The sequence below is a fragment of the Heteronotia binoei genome, chromosome 8 (genome assembly GCF_032191835.1).
Source record: "Heteronotia binoei isolate CCM8104 ecotype False Entrance Well chromosome 8, APGP_CSIRO_Hbin_v1, whole genome shotgun sequence".
NCBI classification, from domain to species: domain Eukaryota; kingdom Metazoa; phylum Chordata; class Lepidosauria; order Squamata; family Gekkonidae; genus Heteronotia; species Heteronotia binoei.
The window spans coordinates 91,552,573-91,571,487 of record NC_083230.1 but is presented as its reverse complement, the minus strand read 5'-3'; the positions used below and the strand labels follow the sequence as shown (position 1 = coordinate 91,571,487).

The 18,915-nt window shown below is 42.2% G+C and overlaps 1 protein-coding gene across 1 annotated transcript in view; it reads right to left on the bottom strand.

Moving 5' to 3' along the window:
* Window positions 1-17,228, bottom strand: part of ALDH1L2 (aldehyde dehydrogenase 1 family member L2) — a 39,128-nt gene extending 21,900 nt beyond the window's left edge. The window contains exons 1-9 of the mRNA XM_060245582.1: window positions 17,134-17,228; window positions 10,918-11,062; window positions 9,938-10,172; window positions 8,013-8,178; window positions 6,696-6,797; window positions 4,904-4,993; window positions 3,062-3,196; window positions 2,649-2,774; window positions 1,595-1,686 (exon numbers count right to left, since the gene is read on the bottom strand). Coding sequence (XP_060101565.1) covers window positions 1,595-1,686; window positions 2,649-2,774; window positions 3,062-3,196; window positions 4,904-4,993; window positions 6,696-6,797; window positions 8,013-8,178; window positions 9,938-10,172; window positions 10,918-11,062; window positions 17,134-17,184 — 1,142 coding nt within the window. The 5' untranslated portion in view covers window positions 17,185-17,228. The remainder of the gene's footprint in view (window positions 1-1,594; window positions 1,687-2,648; window positions 2,775-3,061; window positions 3,197-4,903; window positions 4,994-6,695; window positions 6,798-8,012; window positions 8,179-9,937; window positions 10,173-10,917; window positions 11,063-17,133) is intronic.
* Between the last annotated feature and the right edge of the window lie 1,687 nt (window positions 17,229-18,915).

Here is an 18,915-nt window from a genome sequence, read left to right as displayed (position 1 = left end):
GATATAAACTTTATGAAGGACACAGACAAACACAATTTTTTTTAAAAAATATTTAAAATAAAACATGCTTAAAATTTTGTTTATTTAACAGTCTTCGATAACTGACACCTCTTGCTCTGAATTATTGCATCAAAATCTGGAAACAATGTGCTATAGCAATCTTAAGTATGCTGTTCAGGTGTTTATCTGTAAGTTGCAAACCTACTTTTGATTTATTGACATTCATTACAGAAATCTCATGGTAAGTGCTTTGAGCCTAAGACCCAGAGGAAAACATGAAATGGCTGGGCATTGCAAGTTTTTGTACATGTTATTTCATGTGCTGGTCAGCCAATGGAGAAAATAGACACTTTGCTCTATAGCTCCTGTGAGACTGAGCAAGCCTGGCAAAGAAAGAAGGAAGCCAGAAAGGAAGAAGGAAGCTGACGACGATGAGTTGCTTGTGGGCCTGATAGGAGCCCTCCGGGGGCCTGATCTGGTCCATGGGTGGCACATTTGACACCCCTGCTCTCCAGCTTTATTCACACTCCAAAGGTTTATAGGTTTTATATCATGATTTTCCCAAAAAAACTCTGGGATTTGCAGTCTGGGAAAACACTGAGAATTCTGTTAGAAATCTTACATGTAGACACAATAATTTGCAGAGTTCCCTGGGCAAAGGGAAATAACCAGCTGGATATTGTTGTATGGATCTGCCCAAAGAGTGTGAATATGATTCCTATTTCCATAGACTATTGGTGGGGTCAGGCTTTTTCCATTCCTCAGAATCCAAACTCTGTATTTGGAGAGCTGAAATTAAATGCAAGAGGGGCCAGTTTAGATATCTGAGATGGTAAATGGAAACCACAAATAGTTTCCCCTAACAGCTGTCCCTGCATGGTGAGTTGTTTGCTTGCATGAATTACCACACAGATTGTGCAGTTTTCACCATACCAACAATATTTTTTAATATTTGAGGTGATATGGTAAAAGTTGCCTGAGGCACCCTGTGGCTCTTGCACAGAAAGAGTTCAGTATAGAGGAACACATTCCTAGGAAGAGCCATTCAAATTGGCATCCAAGTCCCATCCATAATGTGCAAGTCATTTGCAGTTATCAGCATGAGAGCAACACATACTTGAGCTTGGATTTAGTGGTCCCTGGCGCAAAAGACATCTGCTTTGCCTTGACCAGGGTCTTTTCTGCCCTTGTTCCGGCCTGATGGAATATGGTCCCAATTGAGATTAGGGCCCTGTGGGATTTGTTGCAAATTCACAGTCTGTAAAACAGGGTTATTTGAATTCCTGCAAGGCTGAAAGTTACAGCACATCCCCTGGGCATCTGCAGTGGTCATGCTGAAGGCAGCAAAAATTAGGTCACCCTCTGTTTACAAACTGCACAGGGAGGAAAATGCCTGGTTATGATACATGTAATTGGTGTGTAAGAAGGCCTCAGCATGATATTAAATGTCTGGGCCCTGTGCAGCAGGCTGGAACAAGGTGTTTTTTGGGGGAGGGGGAGGTAGGTACATTATATCCTTTATGGAAGGTCTCCACACTCTGCTCCCTGGGTATAGGAGGGGCTAGAGCATGACTATTAGAGAAGAATTACTTACCTGACAACATCCATAGAGGACGCTCCAGATTTAAAGAAGTCAATAGAATCTTCAATTGCAGGCACATTGCTCAAAATTCCTTTCCAAATGGACTACAAGAGAAGGAAAACGTGTGGTGATGATGCAAGCAAAGCCATTGTTCAAGGTGGCCAGAACAGCTAGGCCTTTTCTAGTTCCATTGACCCACTAGGTGAAGGGACATCCTTTTCTGTGGAATTCCCTTCCTAAACAAAACACCTCTGACTTACCAGAAGGGCTTTAAGATTTTTTAAAAATCCCCCAGACATTTGGCAAATGTGTCTACTGGCAGTTTAAATTTGTTCTGATTGTAGTTTTTGCCTATTTATTGCTTTTAGTGTACTTTGATACATTTCAAATATGTCATTAAATTGTTTTGAACTCCAGAAATGTATGTTGTCCCAAAATTACAGCTTTTAAAACCTTGCACCTTTGAATCAGGCATAGAGAGAGAGAGAGAAAAAAAAGAGAGAGGCTGAGTGTCTCTTTCTCTCCCTCCCTCTCTAAACCAACCTATAATAGGGCCAGCTATTTCTGGTATATGTAGATTGCCCATTGATATTTAATTAAAACATGCACATCCCTCCTTTCATCTTATAGCAGGATCCACAGGCAACTGTACAATGGTTTAAAACAATACACAAAGAAATACACAAACTAAATCCCAAATCATTTACATGCATATTTAAGCAATCAGTTTGTATATTCCTAGGGATTTATCGCACATTACTTTCAAAGGACAAACACACATCAGTGATCTTGCATTTGTACTTGTGAAATTGGAAGGATTTAACATCCTTTTGTTTTGTCTTCATAGCAGCTGTCATATTTAAATAAAACTTTCATGTTTTTAGTTTTCCTCAAACCCCAAAATGTTTTTTTTTTAATTTGATTTATATCCCGCCCTCCCCGCCGAAGAATGCTCAGGGCAGCTCACAACATAAAATCACAACAGACAGTTAAAATCAATAAATATTTTAAAAATTACACTTTCAATGGTTAAAACAGAATATTAATTTAGTGTTTGGAGAACTACCTTGATCTCTTCTGCCATCTTTTTCTCCTCTTCAGTAAGATCTATGGCAGACACTTCATCACTAGAAAAATATTTAGATGCTGGGATCATTCTTCCATCTTCAAACTGCAGATTTCTTACCAGCAACTAGAGAAAAAGAAATATATAAAAACAGTGCAATCCTGAACAACGTCAATGAGTTTAGAAAGGTGTAATTCTTCTTAAGCTTAAAAGACAGCGAGGAGGCCAGGTGGAAAACATGAGAAACAGGAATTTGTTTCTTAAACACTTGCATCAGAATATCTGTTTCCAGTACTATCATAAAGCTAGTACTGTTTTTGCATAAAAATCCACAGACAATTACATTTTTCTCCTGATGTTTTCTGGAGTCTCCAGTTATCTTTCATTTCATATCATGCTTCTCAAATGCTTACCATTTTTCTATCATTGCCAAAAAGAACAAGCCCATTCTTGGTTACAAGTCCAGGTTGGGTGGCTTCTTCTATTGCCAGCTCTTCACCAGGGGGTACTGAACCATCAAGTAATGATGACCCATAGAGAGTGACTCTCTACAAAACCAAAACAGAATGAACCATGACGTTATGATAAATGTTGATAATGTTGATAAAATAGCAACTTTTCCCTCAAGGAATAAATGGCAAAGGCACTTTTGAAAACTCTTATACTTCAGAGGTCAAATAGAGAGACTTTAGCTGTGGCTCAGTAAAGAGCACTTAGCTTTTCATGCAGAAGGTCTCTTCTTCAACCCCTGGCATCTGCAGTTAAAGGATCTCAGGCATGGGGAAAGAGCCCTCTCTGGCTGAGGACCTGGAGAGTTGCTGCCAGTCAAAGTAGACAGTACTAAGCTAGATGGGCCAAAGACCCATCTCAATATAACATAGCATCAAATATCCAAGTACTTTATTATTCTGATGTCAGAATGACATGATGAAAAACAGCAAAGGGGCATCTTAAAGACTAACAAATAGCTTTTGTGGGCTAGAAGAGCTGATTGCTAGCCTTAAGATGCCACAGGACTTTACGTTGATTGGAAGAAGATGAAAAGTAAAGATTTATACCCCATCCTTAACTCAGTGCCTCAGAGTGGTTTACAATCTCCTTCCCTTCCTCTCCCCACAACAGACACCCTGTGAGGTAGGGAGAGTTGAGAGAACTCTTAGAGAACTGCTCTTGAGAGAACAGCTCTGAGAAAACTGTGACTGCCCCAATGTCACCCAGCAGCTGCATGTGGAAGAGTGGGGAATCAAACCTGGTTCTCCAGATTAGAGTCCACCACACTTAACCACTACACCAAACTGGCTCTACACCAAACTGGTCATATTAGACCAAGGGTGGGGAACAGTGGCTCTCCAGATGTTTTTTGCCTACAACTCCCATCAGCCCCAGCCAACATGGCCAATGGCTGGGGCTGATGGGAGTTGTAGGCAAAAAACATCTGGACAGCCACTGTTCCCCACCCATGTATTAGACATATGAAACTGCCATATACTGAATCAGGCCCTTGGTCTATCAAGGTCAATATTGTTTACACATTCTGGCAGTAGCTCTCCAAGGTCTCAAGTAGAGGTCTTTCACATCACCCGATCCTTTTAAACTGGAGATGCTGGAGACTGAACACTGAGCTATGGCCCCTTCCCATGGGATTTACTATCCCTTCTCAAAGCACAGGTATACTGCAGGAAAGAGGGCCATATTATTCAATGCATATTCTTGTTAATTTTGGTGTCTCCCTTTAAGGGGTTGGCAAATGTGGGTAGAAGCAAAAGAAAAACAACCAAAAACCTGCTCTTACCTTTTAATGAGCTGGCCCTTTGAGAGAACTATTTCTTCTTTAAAACATGTCATATAAAGGAAATGTGTGAAAGCCAATGAATTCATCTAAAAGAATGCCTTTGGTTCAATGTTTGATTCAAGAGATAAAGCCAAAGTATTAATATTTCTTTTTCAACAACTTCTTTTACTCCAGGAAGTACACACTACCACCAAATCATTCACCAGTCTTACAGCAATCCAGTTGTATGATGTCCATGTGTCATTAAACATTTGAGTCTGATCATATGCAACATTTATGCTAATGGTGGTTATTTACCTTCCATACAAGGAGACTTCTGCTGCTGCTGCTCTTTGATTGGTACAAGACTCATTAGGCTGGCAGAATACATGACTGTAAGCAGAACAGTTCCTTAGGAGCCAATCTTTTTCCCCTGACTCATATTTGTATTTTTATCAACACATCTGTAATTCACAGTGCTCACCTGACCGTCAATCAGTGCCCAAGCTCCAGGTACTTTATCATGCCCTCTGATCCAGTTGTGCAAAGCTACTGCTGGTTGATCCCAAGAAATCTAAGAAGCCAAGAGGTTCATATTAGCAAGTTCTTCCAGGTATGGTCAAAGTGAAAATTATGGTTAACATGACAATAAAAAGGAGAAGGGAATAATAACTATAGCTGTAATTATTACACAAAAGATATGGATGCCATCAAACAGGAGTGTATTCCCTAAGTGCTGGTCACTGAAACAGATGATAGGATGATTTAAAATTAGAGAAGGAAAAGGTTTCCATTTGGAGCATGGAACACGGAAGTTACATGCTGTTCTTCCAATAGAAACTGAAGGAAAAGATAAATGGGAAAAAGAGAGGAACAGCTTCAGGCAATATTATCAGAATGTGTACTATAGACTTTTTTGCTTACTACTTGGAACATATACAAAATAGGAAGCAGTGGTTATTTTTAAAAAGGTAAATAGAATAGAATATATCATAATATACAGCTAACATACTGTCCAGAATAATATTGTAATCATTTTAAGGAACGAACTAGTCTATTTCTGTACAAGCTATGCTTAATTCTTTTTCTTTTGCCAATTTAAACATCAAAAATGTAAGGTTTTACAAAACCTTTCAAAGGACACAGAGTATGCATGAGCATCAATTCAACAATGTGGGATATCATCTTGAATAGTTCATAATATATTATTGCAGTGTGTGCATTATGACATTTATACTATTTATTTACATTAGGAATGATAAGAGAGAAAAAAAACAAAAAAAATAATAAAAAATGGTATTTAAAAAATAATAATCAATTTTTGCTGCAATCTTAAGAACACTCTCCTGGGAGTAATCCCCACTGAATAAAATGGGACTTCCTTCTGAGTAGACCAACTTAGGATTGGTCTGACAGAGGATAGGCTAATTCATTAGCTGCCAAAGGAAAGAACAGCTGCTACACACGAGTTTCTAATTATAAAGGGCTGTTACGAAGCCTTTTTGCACTTCCTTGGAATGCACATGAGCATATGGGTGAAAAGGTCAAATCTCATAGGACAGTGATACCTTTAACCTATGACAACACAGCATAAATCACACGTACACTTAACACAAATGCAACAGAAACACAATATTGTGAAAGAACAGACTTTCCTGCTCATTGATGAAAAGCAATTGGGATCAAATTCAAATATCAGTGATGTCCTTTGTTTGAATTTCAGTGTGCTTCTAGTTAAATTACAATACCACAACATTCAATAAGCTTAGAATAAATAAGAACATAAGAGATGCCATGATGGATCAGGCCAATGGCCCATCCAGTCCAACACTCTGTCACACAGTGGCCAAAAAACCCCATGTGCCATCAGGAGGTCCATCAGTGGGGCCAGGACACTAGAAGCCCTCCCTCTGTTGCCCCCCCCCAGCACCAAAAATACAGAGCATCACTTGTCCAGACAAAGAGTTCCATTTATACCTTATTTACTGTCTGCAGAATGTCTGAGGTGCCATAAATAAGTCTCCTGGGTTAGAGCATCAGACTAGAATCTGGGAGATCCACATTCGAATACCCTCTCACCCATGGAAGCTTTCTGGATGATTGTAGGCGAATCACACACTCTCAGCCTGACCAGAATTGTTGGACATTATGTGTGATGCTCTGAGCTTTTTGGAGGAAGGGTGGGATAAAGATTATTGACATCTGCCTCTTTTGGCACTATGTATCAAAATATGCATCAGCTTCACCTTTGGCAACAACACTATTACCAACATTACCTCTGCATTTTCTTTCTTCTGGATGCCTTCGTAAGTTGCCCCTTCTTCAGGCTGGGGGATACGAGGAGCTTTACCATCAGCAATTAATTGCACAGCTTCTGCCTAAACAGCAACCATACAAATAATGTTGATTATTCCAGGAGACTCAATTTTTCCCCATGGACAGCATTTTTGAAATAGATCCTCAAAAAAGCCCAGCTGTGCAATCTTTGCAGAGTTACTCCAGATTAAGACAACTGAAATCAATTAACTTGAATGGGTGTAAGTCTGCATAGGGCTGTACTGCATAGGGCTGACTTGACAACTCAAGTCAGGCAATGTGCTCTGATGGCAGTCCCTGAGACCAACAACATTGTTCTATAGTAGCAGCTGATGTCATGCATTGGTTCAGTGCCCATGAGCTAAGATCATGAAGTGGATTCAGTTCAGCTGTGAATTCACTGAATAGGCATCAGTTAAGCAAACCACTGCCTTTCAGCCACAGTACACCAGTTGTAATAGAATGATGAAAATAATGGCTGTCAAGACCTGCCTGGCTCAATGTTAGAGGAAGGAGGTAGTCTCCTCCTTGGAGAAGGATTCCCTTCATTTTCCATGCAACACTTGAGGCCCAGGCACAATCAGATCCCCTGAGGGAAGCCCAAGTCCCACTATTCAAAAAGACAATTTAGGTAGCTGGTGGAGATGGAGAACCAGGAACTCCAAATTAGACCCATCTGTCTCAAAAGCCCTACAGTGCTTCTCAACAACAAAATGAGATGATATCCTGAACTAGGAGGAGGAGTGCATGACCAGCATCTCAGGATATCCAGCTCCCCAGCGTTACTTGGGAGGAAGGAGTTGAAATCTCAGTCTGGGCAGAATCAGAGCTGTCACTCAGATAACATGATGGGTCTTCAAGTCCTCTAAGACTACTCTGATCTTCCCTGGTTCTGCAGTTTCCAGGACCTTGCTCTCCACTCCAGTTACTGAATCTTGTGGACAGCTCCTGCATTGATCTGTTCTCAGCTACCAGCTTTTAACCTGTTAGTCCTCTGACTGAGTGACAGCCCTGGCTGGTTAGGAAATGGGATACTGGTCTACTTTACAGATTTTTTCAAACAATTCCTGTCTCCCCCCCCCCTCCCCAAAAAAGTATGTATGTAGCACACTTTGAGTACTTTAAAAAAATGCTACAGAATTAGCATGAACTGTGGCGTTATCTGTTCTATAGTTTGTTGCTGTGTTCTTGTGTAGGCTAAAATTTAGCAGTCTGTCATTTGAAACATCAGCCACTATTCCTTGCAGGTTGTTTGTGCAAAACCCAAACCTCCTTACCATAGCCTTTATTCCTTCTGGGAAAAGAAACCGATTATACAGGTCATCCACAGTATCATTTGGACCAACATCACATTCCCGCTGCAGGAGAATTGGGCCAGTGTCCAGACCATCATCTGCCCAGAAAATTGAAAATCCTGCTTTTCTGTCTCCCTGAATTAAAGTCCTGATAACAAGTAAGGGAACATGAATAGAATAAAACCAAAATCATTAGAAATAGTAAGAAAAATCAGCATTTTCCATTATCAGCTATGAGACAGGTACACAGATTGCCTTAAGCTAGAAGAAAGTGGGACATAAATAATTTATTAATCAACTTCTGTACCTTCAGCACCATGATTTATAGGACTCTGGGCTTTAGGGCTGCAAACATGTGTATACTTACTTTAGAGTAAGGCATACTGATGTCAGTGGGATATGTTCCCCAGTAATCATGCATAGCATTAGGCTGCATGTGCTATATATATGCAACAGTGCAAAAAAGGGGTCAAAAATGGGTGAAGGCAAATCTACAAATCACTTTTCCTCCCATTGCCATTGAAGAGGCAGAGCGTGGTCATACAGAGAAGCAGGGAGGGAAAAAGCTATGGGAATAAGACTTGTCCACCAACCACTCTGAAAAGGGAAGGAAGTTTGTCAGATCTCAGGTTTTTGTGATCTGTTTCTTACGGTTCCAGACAGTTCCCAATGATCCCAAATAAAGAGCACCACATTTTGCCCCTGATTTTGTGCTGTCTGGTAGAGGAATTCTTTTCCAAAACTCGTATCAGAATCATCGCTAGCCTCCTATTAAAAAAAGCCTTCTAAACCTTCACAACTAAGAGGCTTCAGTAGTTTTTCTATTCTGCTTTTAAGTAGAGTGAATAAGTTCTACTAGTTTGAAATACTATACTTTTCTTCATGTAGGAGATGCTTTCATTTATTATTTCTTTATTTATTATCCCTCCCTCTCTCCAAGGGACTCAGGTCACAAGAACTCTATGAAATAGATCCAAGGGTGGCCAAACTGTGGCTTGGGAGTCACATGTAGCTCTTTCACACATATTGTGTGGCTCTTGAAGCCCCCAACACCATGTTGGCTGGTTTGGAGAAGGCATTTCTCTCTTTAATTTACTTGTCCAAGCAAAGCCAGCTGGTGGATTGGGGAATTTAAAAGTTGCTTTCTTTCCACTTCTTCCTCCCCCATCTATTTGCCTTTATTCCTTCCTTCCTGTCTTGCAGCTCTCAACATCTGACATTCATGTCTTGCAGCTCTCAAACATACCACCCTTATTCTATGTGGCTCTTACATAAAGCAAGTTTGGCATCCCTAGGTTAGACGGAGAGGGGATGTTAGCATAGAATAAGCCCAACTCTTGTGTATATAAACTTACATTAAAAAAATTAATGTTTAACATGGATTTAAGGTCTGGTTAGTCTAGGAGCCATCTTATTGTGATGACACTGGATCTCACAGTGCGCTAGTAGAAAATAATGGTTGGCTACCAAGTCCGGAAAACTTGTGCGGCCCACAAATGATGAAGCTGTTCACATCTCCTTGGAGATGGAATTCTGCAGGCTAGGGGCCAGCCACTAATAAGATCCTCTCATGAGCTCCCACCACACAAACTTATTAAAATGAAGCAATCCTCTGGGTAGTTTCTGGACTTAAGCAGTCTATGAGGTACTTTTAGATCCTTACAAGGTCAGCCTCTGAATTGGGCCAAGAAACAAACAGTATAGATTAGTTGGTATAACTCTGGTATATATATTAACTGCAGTGAATGCATTGCTTACCCCTTAGCTTACAATGTTTCCACTGTGCAGTAATATATGCTTATGCTCCTCCAAGGACGTTCTCTCATTCCTCCCCTGGCATCCTTCTGACTTCCTCTCTCCCCCATCCATCATTTTAATACCTGTTTAGCTAGGCCTTGTTTACTCACCAGTTGATTGCAGATGCTCCTCTGTGACGGGGAAGGATGGATGGGTGGTAAATAATGGAGCCATGCTTTGGACTGTCAATAACATCCATGGGAATGAACTGTGTGCAGAAGGGAAGTACATTCAGCTCTGCTCCGACAGATTTATAGGCTTCAACAACTTCTTGGATAGGCTTGCCTTTAACTCTCCACTTCGAGAGCTTAAATACAGGAGTTCCATCTTTTTCTGCAGCCAATGCTGGAGGGAAAGAAAGGAAAACAGTATACTTGCAAATATTACTGTTGATTGGAAACAAAAATGAAGTGCAAAATGCATACACATTCATTCATTTATTCATTCAGTTTCTAAACCGCCCTCCCCACAAGTGGGCTCAGGGCAGGTAACAACAAATAACATTAACAAACAGGAAGATATCAGGAAACAATCATAAAGATACTATAAAACATATAAGAGCATGATAGCTAGTGCTGTATAGCAAGACACTGCTTTCAAGTACCATCAGAACATTCGGGACATGTGGGAGAAGCCTATAATGTGGCATCTTCACACACTAGTATCACTCCTCCTGGCAAGTACAGCAACCTTGGCATAGGGAAGAGGTCCTAGGGGTCAGAACTTATGTTGGGATGTGGGAGAGTTTGATTAACATTGTAATCCAAATCTAACAAAGTGGACCCATGAAGGATGATGTTACAATAAATCGGCTAGACTTCAAAGTGCCCTTATATTCTCTGTTGATTTTTCATTGTAATCTCATGTTGGGTGGAGAAGCCTGTAATGGGCTGATTGCATTTTTTCAGCCCATGGCTGATAAGAGATCTGGAAGCCTGGGAAGCAACAGACGGCTGCTTCTCAACCAATACAACTGCCATGTATTCTCTATCTCATTAGCCCTGCACAAAGAAACATCAACATGAGGCATCCTGGCATGGCTTAGACACATCCCTGCTATAAATATCATCTCATTGTTCAGCTTACTTACCCAAAGGGTCGGCCTTTCCATTTTTGTCTGGGACAGTGAACACTCCCACAACTTTGTGGCCTTCTTTTTGCAAGTGCCTGTAGACTTCTTGTCCAAAAAGACTCTGGCCTATTAAAGCTAGCTTTAGTTTATTTTGGCAAGAAATCTGTCAACAAGAGTAAAAGCAAAGCACATTTCAGATGACATGAAAGCTAACTTATCTCCCCTGAAAATCTCCTTAACTAATTGGCTGATTAACATGGATTTCCCCAGGAAGAAATGTGATCATAATGTTTGATCATTATCAATGCAGAGATTTACAATAGAGGTTTACAAGATTATGCATGGGATAAAGAAGGTAGAGAAAGAACTACGTACTTTTCTCTCTTTCTCACAATACAAGAACTTGTGGAAAGAAATTCCATGAAATTGCTGAGCAGTCAGGTTAGAATGGATAAACTGAAGTACTTCTTCACCCAAAGTGTGATTAACACATGGAATTCACTGCCACAGAAGGTGGTGGCAGCTACAAGCATAGCCAGCTTCAAGAGGAGATTGGAACATATGGAGCAGAGGTCTCTCAGTGGCTATTAGCGACAGCATATTGTTGGAACTCTCTGTCTCGGACAGTGATGCTCTGTATTCCTAATGCTTGTGTTGGGGGGGAGCAACAGTGGGAGGGCCTCTAGTGCCCTGGCCCCACTGATGGACCTCCTGATGGCACCTGGTTTTTTGGCCACTGTGTGACACAGAGTGTTGGACTGAATGGGCCATTGGCCTGATCCAACATGGCTTCTCTTATGTTCTTATGTTAATCTGTAACTGGCTGTATATTATGTTTTGGAACACTAACTGCACTCTTTAGACAGGTATTTATATATATATATATATATATATATATATATATATATATATATATATATATATATATATATATATATATATATATATATATATATATCTTTAAGTATTTATAGAATCATAGAGTTGGAAGGGACCTCCAGGGTCATCTGGTCCAACCCCCTGCACAATGCAGGATATTCACAAATACTTCCCCCTAAATTCATAGGATCTGCATTGCTGTCAGATGGCCATGTAGCCTCTGTTTAAAAACCTCCAAGAAAGGAGAGCCCACCACCTCCCAAGGAAGCCTGTTCCACTGAGGAATCGTTCTAACGGTCAGGAAGCTGGAAACTCTTTTGATGTAATTTCCACCCATTGGTTCTGGTCCGACTTTTTGGTGTCACAGAAAACAATTCCACACCATCCTCTAAATGATAGTCCTTCAAGTACTCTAAGATGGTGATCATATCACCTCTCAGCTGCTGCCTCTCCAGGCTAAATATGCCCAGCTCCTTCAACCTTTCTTCATAGGACTTGGTTTCCAGCCTCACCACCATCCTTGTCACCCTCGTCTGGATCCATTCCAACTTGTCTATATCCTTCTTAAAATGTGGTGCCCAAAACTGAACACAATACTCCAGCTGAGGTCTTTCCAGAGAAGAGTAAAGCAATACCATCACTTCACATGATCTATACATTATACTTCTGTTGATACAGCCCTAAACTGCATTTGCCTTTTTAGTCACTGCATCACACTGTTGACTCATGTTCAGCATATGGTCCACTCAGACCCCTAGATCCTTTTCAAACATACTACTGCCAAGACAAGTCTCCCATACCCTATAACAATGCATTGGATTTTTTCTACCTAAATGCAGAACTTTACATTTATTCCTGTTAAAATTCATTTTATTAGTTACAGCCCACTTTTCCAGCCTGTCAAGATCATGTTGTATCTTGTTTCTGTCTTCTACTGTATTTGCAACCCCTCCCAATTTAGTATCATCTGCAAATTTAATAAGCATTCCCTCTGTTTCTTCATCCAGATCATTTATAAAGATGTTGAACAAAACAGGCCCCAGAACAGATCCTTGAGGCACTCCACTTGTCACTCCTCTCCAAGAAGACGAGGAACCATTCACAAGTGCTCTTTGGATGTGATCTGTCAGCCAGTTATAGATCCACCTAATGGTAACAGGATCCAAACCACATTTTACTAACTTGTCAATAAGTTTATTGTATTTTATTACTGATGCTGGTTTATTGTTATCTGAACTTTTTTTGGTTAAAACATATTTTTAAAAAATGTTTGATCATAGTAGGCTGGACCTAATCAGCTTTCTTTGCTTACTTTTTCTGAATTCTCTTCTTTACTACATCTCCATCCCATTTGATTTTTGACTATGCAGGTCTCATGATCCCCACCATAGGCTTTTGGAGTCCCCTCCTGCTGTTTTCACCAATAGAAAAGATGACTGGATCCAACCCAGCATCTGTTTAATTACATGTGACTTTTTGCCACATGCATACACTGTAGGAATTGTGTTTATTAAACTTTTATCCCACCCTTCCTAACCTCTATCATTGTGGCATATAAGTGTGGCATTCCCCCACTCAACAGTCTTGTGAAAGAGGTTAGAGTCAAAGAATGACAGTCCCCAGGTCATCCAGCAAACTTCATGGCAGAGGGAATGTCTGAACCTGGGTTTATCCACTACTTCATGTTGGTTAATCATTGCTTCCCACCAAATGGAAAGGAACATTGACAGTGGATCTATGGGGCAGGTTTTGGATGAGAAAACAGCAAAAGGGGGAAGGATAAAGCCACGTCTCCCTGCATGCTATGGTTGTAAACAGATAAGTGCCAGTGTGCATCTAAGAGACATAAAACTCTCATCACACATGTGAAACAAAGTCTTCATGTTCCCCAACAACCACAAGATGTAGATGGAGTCTAAGAGAGCAGTGTACCCCATTATGTATTAAAGTCACACAGCTGTCTATTCTGCTGCAAGGCTGTGTTTAGTTCTGGTGGCTGTGTTTAGTTCTGGTGGCCAAATATATATTTGTGTGATCTCATAGGACACTACACATCTTTAGCTATATCATTACAACTTTGTGTGTGTAACGTGCCATCAAGCTGCAGCTGACTGAAGACAACCCTAGCAGAGGACTTTCAAGGCAAGTGAGAAGCAGAAATGGTTTGCCATTGCCTTCCTTTGCAAAATCTTCCTTCCAAGTATTGATGTTGCTTAGCTTCTGAGATCTGACATACCATTTTACCTTCCCTCCTTCCCATTATATCCCCACAGGAACAATATCAGAGGATATCCCCACAGGAACAATATCAGAGAATTGGCTAGAAATACTCTCCAAAAATGATTTCCTTGTCAGATAATCACTTTCATGCTAAATCTCAATCTAGCCACCTGACAATGTCCTGATCTTCATAAAGACCATCTTGAAACCAGGCTGTGTTCATAAAAAAGGTAAAGGTAGTCCCCTGTGCAAGCACCAGTCATTTTCAACTCCGGGGTGATGTTGCTTTCACAACGTTTTCACGGCAGACTTTTTACAGGGTGGTTTGCCATTGCCTTCCCTAGTCCTCTACACTTCCCCCCAGCAAGCTAGGTACTTATTTTACCGACCTCGGAAGGATGGAAGGCTGAGTCAACCTGAGCTGGCTACCAGAACCAGCTTCCGCTGGGATCAAACTCAGGTCGTGAGCAGAGGGCTCCGATTGCAGTACTGCAGCTTTACTCATACAGCTGGCTTAACACACATTGACAGTCACACATGCTAGTGATGGTAATCAAGTGAGGTATATGAGTGGACAATCTGCTTGATTACTGACCCGTTGCACAGTGGTTACACAGTTACCAAATACACACCACAAAAAGTACCTCCTTCAGTGCTATTTAAGTATTACAGTGGTACAGATAACTAACCTTTGGAGAAAGCCCAGAAGAACTCATTTGCATATTAGGCCACACCCCCTGGCAGCACCATTGTTTCACATGGGTTTTTGTAGGAAAAAACCAGCAGAAACTCATTTGCATATTAGCCCACCCACCCCCAGATGCCAAGCCAGCTCGAACTGTGTTCCTGTGCATTCCTGCTCAAAAAAAGCCCTAAACACAGTTGTCTAAACATTTGTAACATTTGCAAAATAAATCAAGAGCCCAATGACACCTTACATTTTGTCAGCCTTCAAGGTGCCCCTGGATTCCTGATGCATTCCTAACTCCCTGTGATCAACAGCATCCTTATTCTTTAGCCACATGGGTTAGAACCAGCTACCTCTATCTATCCTATTGTACAAAAGGATGTCTAGATATCAAAGGATACATGCAAGCCACATTCAGCCACCAACTGGTGCATACTGGGAGCATTCATCAGTACCTTTCATTCTGGTGCTTTTATTATGCTTGATCTCTCCCACCACCACCGCACACACAAAACAAATTATGAAAAGAAGCAGCAAGAACAAAATAGAGTTTCCCACAGATACTACTTCATTTTCAAGGAAGCCACAAGATTGCTTCCATTTCTGCAGGGTCTTTCACTTTTCCCATATGCTCTGAGTAGAAATCTGAAGCAAGCCCCTCCCCATCCAGATGCTGTGTGCCAGTCATTCAGTTTCATAGCTTGCATTGCTGATGCAATTCTAAGGAGCTCGGATTAGTATATCATCCCCTTGATGTGGATTTTTCATTCAGCCAATTGATAGCACACTATGTAACACTGTCAGAGTGAGTGTGGTGTTTGGAGTAGGATCCAGGAAATCTGGCTTTAAATCCTTACATGCCATGAAACTCACTGGCTGACCTTGGGCCAGCCATCCCCTCTCACCCTCATCTGCCTCACCAGGTTTTTGTGCAGAAGGGTAGAGTCATTTGTGCTACTCTAAGCAGTTTGAGGAAACGAAGGGATGGAAATGCACTAAATAAATTTCAAACCCAGCAGTATGTAATCTATTTAGGCTTCAGGAAAGCAACAGCTAGTTAGTTGTGTCTTCAACATTCACAGCTTGGATTGGGCTGACTTTGGTACTGGTATAAGTATACAAATGGGGCTTTCTGCACAACCCCTGAAAAAGGAGTGCAACCATACCTCCTCAAGGGACTTTTTCATTGACAATAGCACAATATCCTGTAAACAACCCTTCTGCAGGCTGAAAGCACCCTACTATCAACAGCACAGGCTAGCCTGATCTCATCAGAACTTGCAAGCTAAGCAGGCTCAGCCCTAGTTAGTACTTGGATGGGAGGCCACCAAGGAAGTCCACGGTTGCTATGCAGAGGCAGACAATAGTAAGCCACTTCTGTTCTTCTCTTGCCTTGAAAACACTATGGGGTTGCCTAAGTTGCCTGTAATTTTATATCACTTTCTGCCAGTAGGATGACGAAAACTGATTGGATGTGGTCTTTGATGTAGAACTCCGAATCACGTCGCAGGAGAGTGTGTAGCCTTTAAAAAAAGGTTTTAAATTCCCTAAAACTAAATGATGTGAGCTTAGGGTGGGAGTTATGTGGCACGTTGCTGCATGCTCCCATCCCTTTTGCAAACACATTCCATCCAAAACTCACAGTAATAGACAGTCTGTTTTGTGTAGTGTAGACTTGGTCTTGGCAAACAGCACTTCAAATCTTCATTCATGCAGGAATAATATGACTTTTGGCCCGTCACTATCCCCAAGCCTAACATTCCTCGCAGGGTTGGGTTACTAATATGACTGATACTGATATGACTGATACTAATAGGTCCTTTAAAAAAATATAGCAATGTATGTTCTCTCAGGTGTTACATTTTCCAATGCTTAAAAAACATGCATTTGGAGCAACATAGGAAGAGATACTCCTATCACAACCACTTCCAAAAAGGCAGATGTGCACATAAGTCACAAAACAAGTGAGCTATTTACTGCGTGCATTTACACATCTGCACACCAAATATCTTGTATATGGACCCAAAGAATGACCTATCTGTATCAGATAGGTAGACACAGGTAAATATTACACAAAAAGGGCAGCATTCGGTAAATGCACACTTGCTAAGCATTACGGTTCATGGTGTCGTCCTTTTAAAAATAGGAGCATCAGAGAGAGAAAAACGGAACTCCTGGGAATGCTAGCACCACTGCCCAAATTCATTTGACAAGTTGTTTTTTTAAAAAAAATCCTATTACCAAAGCTCCAGTGACGGTTCTCCCCATCCATTCCTGTTCTTTCCTATAAATATTTTCTTGCCATGTGCAAAAATAAAATGGGACACAATATTAAAAGTCTCAGCCTTTTTGCAGGCGCGACCCAAAGGGCAAGGTATCCCTTTGGTGGGGGCCGGCATGCATGCAAGCATCTCTCCATCCCATCCAGCTCCCTGTCACACACTCACCATGGCCTTGGTGGAGAATGTCCTCAGCAAATGGTTGGTTCTCCCCAGCATTCTGGGCGTGAGGCTCTCGGTCGAGCCCCGGAGGAGAGATCTGGGTCTGCCCAGGAAAGATCGTGCAGCAGAGCCCGGCTCCGAGATGCCCGGCAGAGAACCCGCAAGCAGCAGTAGCGGCGGCGGCACAAGAGCCTCGCGTCTGATGCAACAGAGAGGCTGCCATTGGCTCCCAGCCAGGCCTCAGCATTCCCGACGGCCGCGCGTGAACGGGAGGCGCGCCAGCTAAAGCAGCTTACAGGGGCGGGCGAGCGCCTGCTTGCTGGGCCTTCCCTCCCTCTCGAGCAGCGCGCAGGTGGGGAGGGGGGCACATATTTGTGGCCCTGCGCCCTCATCGCGGGAGTTTCTGGTCTGCCTTTTTCTTTCTTCCCGTGCTCCGTGGAGGGAGCAGGCAGGCATTCAACAGGTTGAGAAGTTTCTGGGATAAGTGGAGTGGGCAAAGGTGTCGAAGACAGGGTTTTTAAAGATAGGGTTGCCAACCTCCAGGTGGTGACTGCAGATCTCCAGGTATTACAGCTGATCTCAGGATAACGGAGATCAGTTCCCCTCCTCGATTTTATCCTCACTGTGATGTAGGTTAGGCTGACAGTGACTGGCCCAAGGACACCCAGCAGGCTTCCATGGCAGAGTGGGGATTCAATCTTGGGTCTCCCAGATCCTAACCTGGAGACAGATCAAGATGGGTAGTCCTGTTTGTCTGTGGTGGTGGAGGAGGAAGGGATTTAATTTATACCCCACAGATCACTCAGAGTCTCAGAGCAATTTACAATCTCCTTTCCTTTTCCCTCCCCACAACAGATACCCTGTGATGAGGCAGGCAGAGCTGAGAGAGCTCTTTGAGAACTGTTCTTGAGAAAAGAGCTCTGGGAGAACTTGTGACTAACCCAAGTTCACCCAGCAGCGGAATGGGGAGGAATCAAACCTGGTTTTCCAGTTTAGTATCTGTGCTCTTAACCACTACACCAAACTGGCACCTTAAAGACTAACTGGACTCTTGTTCTTTTCTACAGATTCTAGCCTGACACTCTTACTTCTACATCAAACTGGCTAAAAGTCCAAGACTAAAAACATGCAATAGTAATCAGAATAAAGCACACCAACTCCAGTTAAAAAGCTAGCATAAAAGCCAGTTCATTAAAAACAGTGGAAAAGTCATACCGTTAAGAATGTATCTCAATAACCTACCTTCCAAGTCTTTAATTCAATCTCCCTTTCCCAGTTCCCTGTAAGGTAGGTTAGGTTCAGAAGGAAAGTGGAGATCCCTTTCCCATATTAACCCCTGTAACACCACACCTGTAGTGTATTGTGCTTTAGTAAAGCACCGTGCAGCCATGCAGCAGAGGCGACCAGGGGGAATCCCCTGGTCACTCGGCAAAGCGTGCGAAAGGACTCCGCCAATCAAGATCTGTGGTGGGAAGTTCGACTGGCCAGGATTGGCCTGGGCCAGCTGGGGGGCCGTTCCGGACTGTGTGTATATAAAGCGGGTCCCGGCCCGCGTTGCTCTCTCTCTGTTGTGATGTACCATCCATTAAAGCATGTTGCCTTCAACACGTCTCGTCTCTGAGTGCATTACACTGGCGACGAGGATGAGATCTATCTAGGAAGTTTTCCCTGAGTGGAACCGGACCTGGCTGGAGACGATGAAGGCGCAGGACCGCAAGAAACTGAGACGCCCGCCGCCACCATGGCGAACTCTAGCGTAACGATGGGCCATCTTGCTGAGTTCAATCC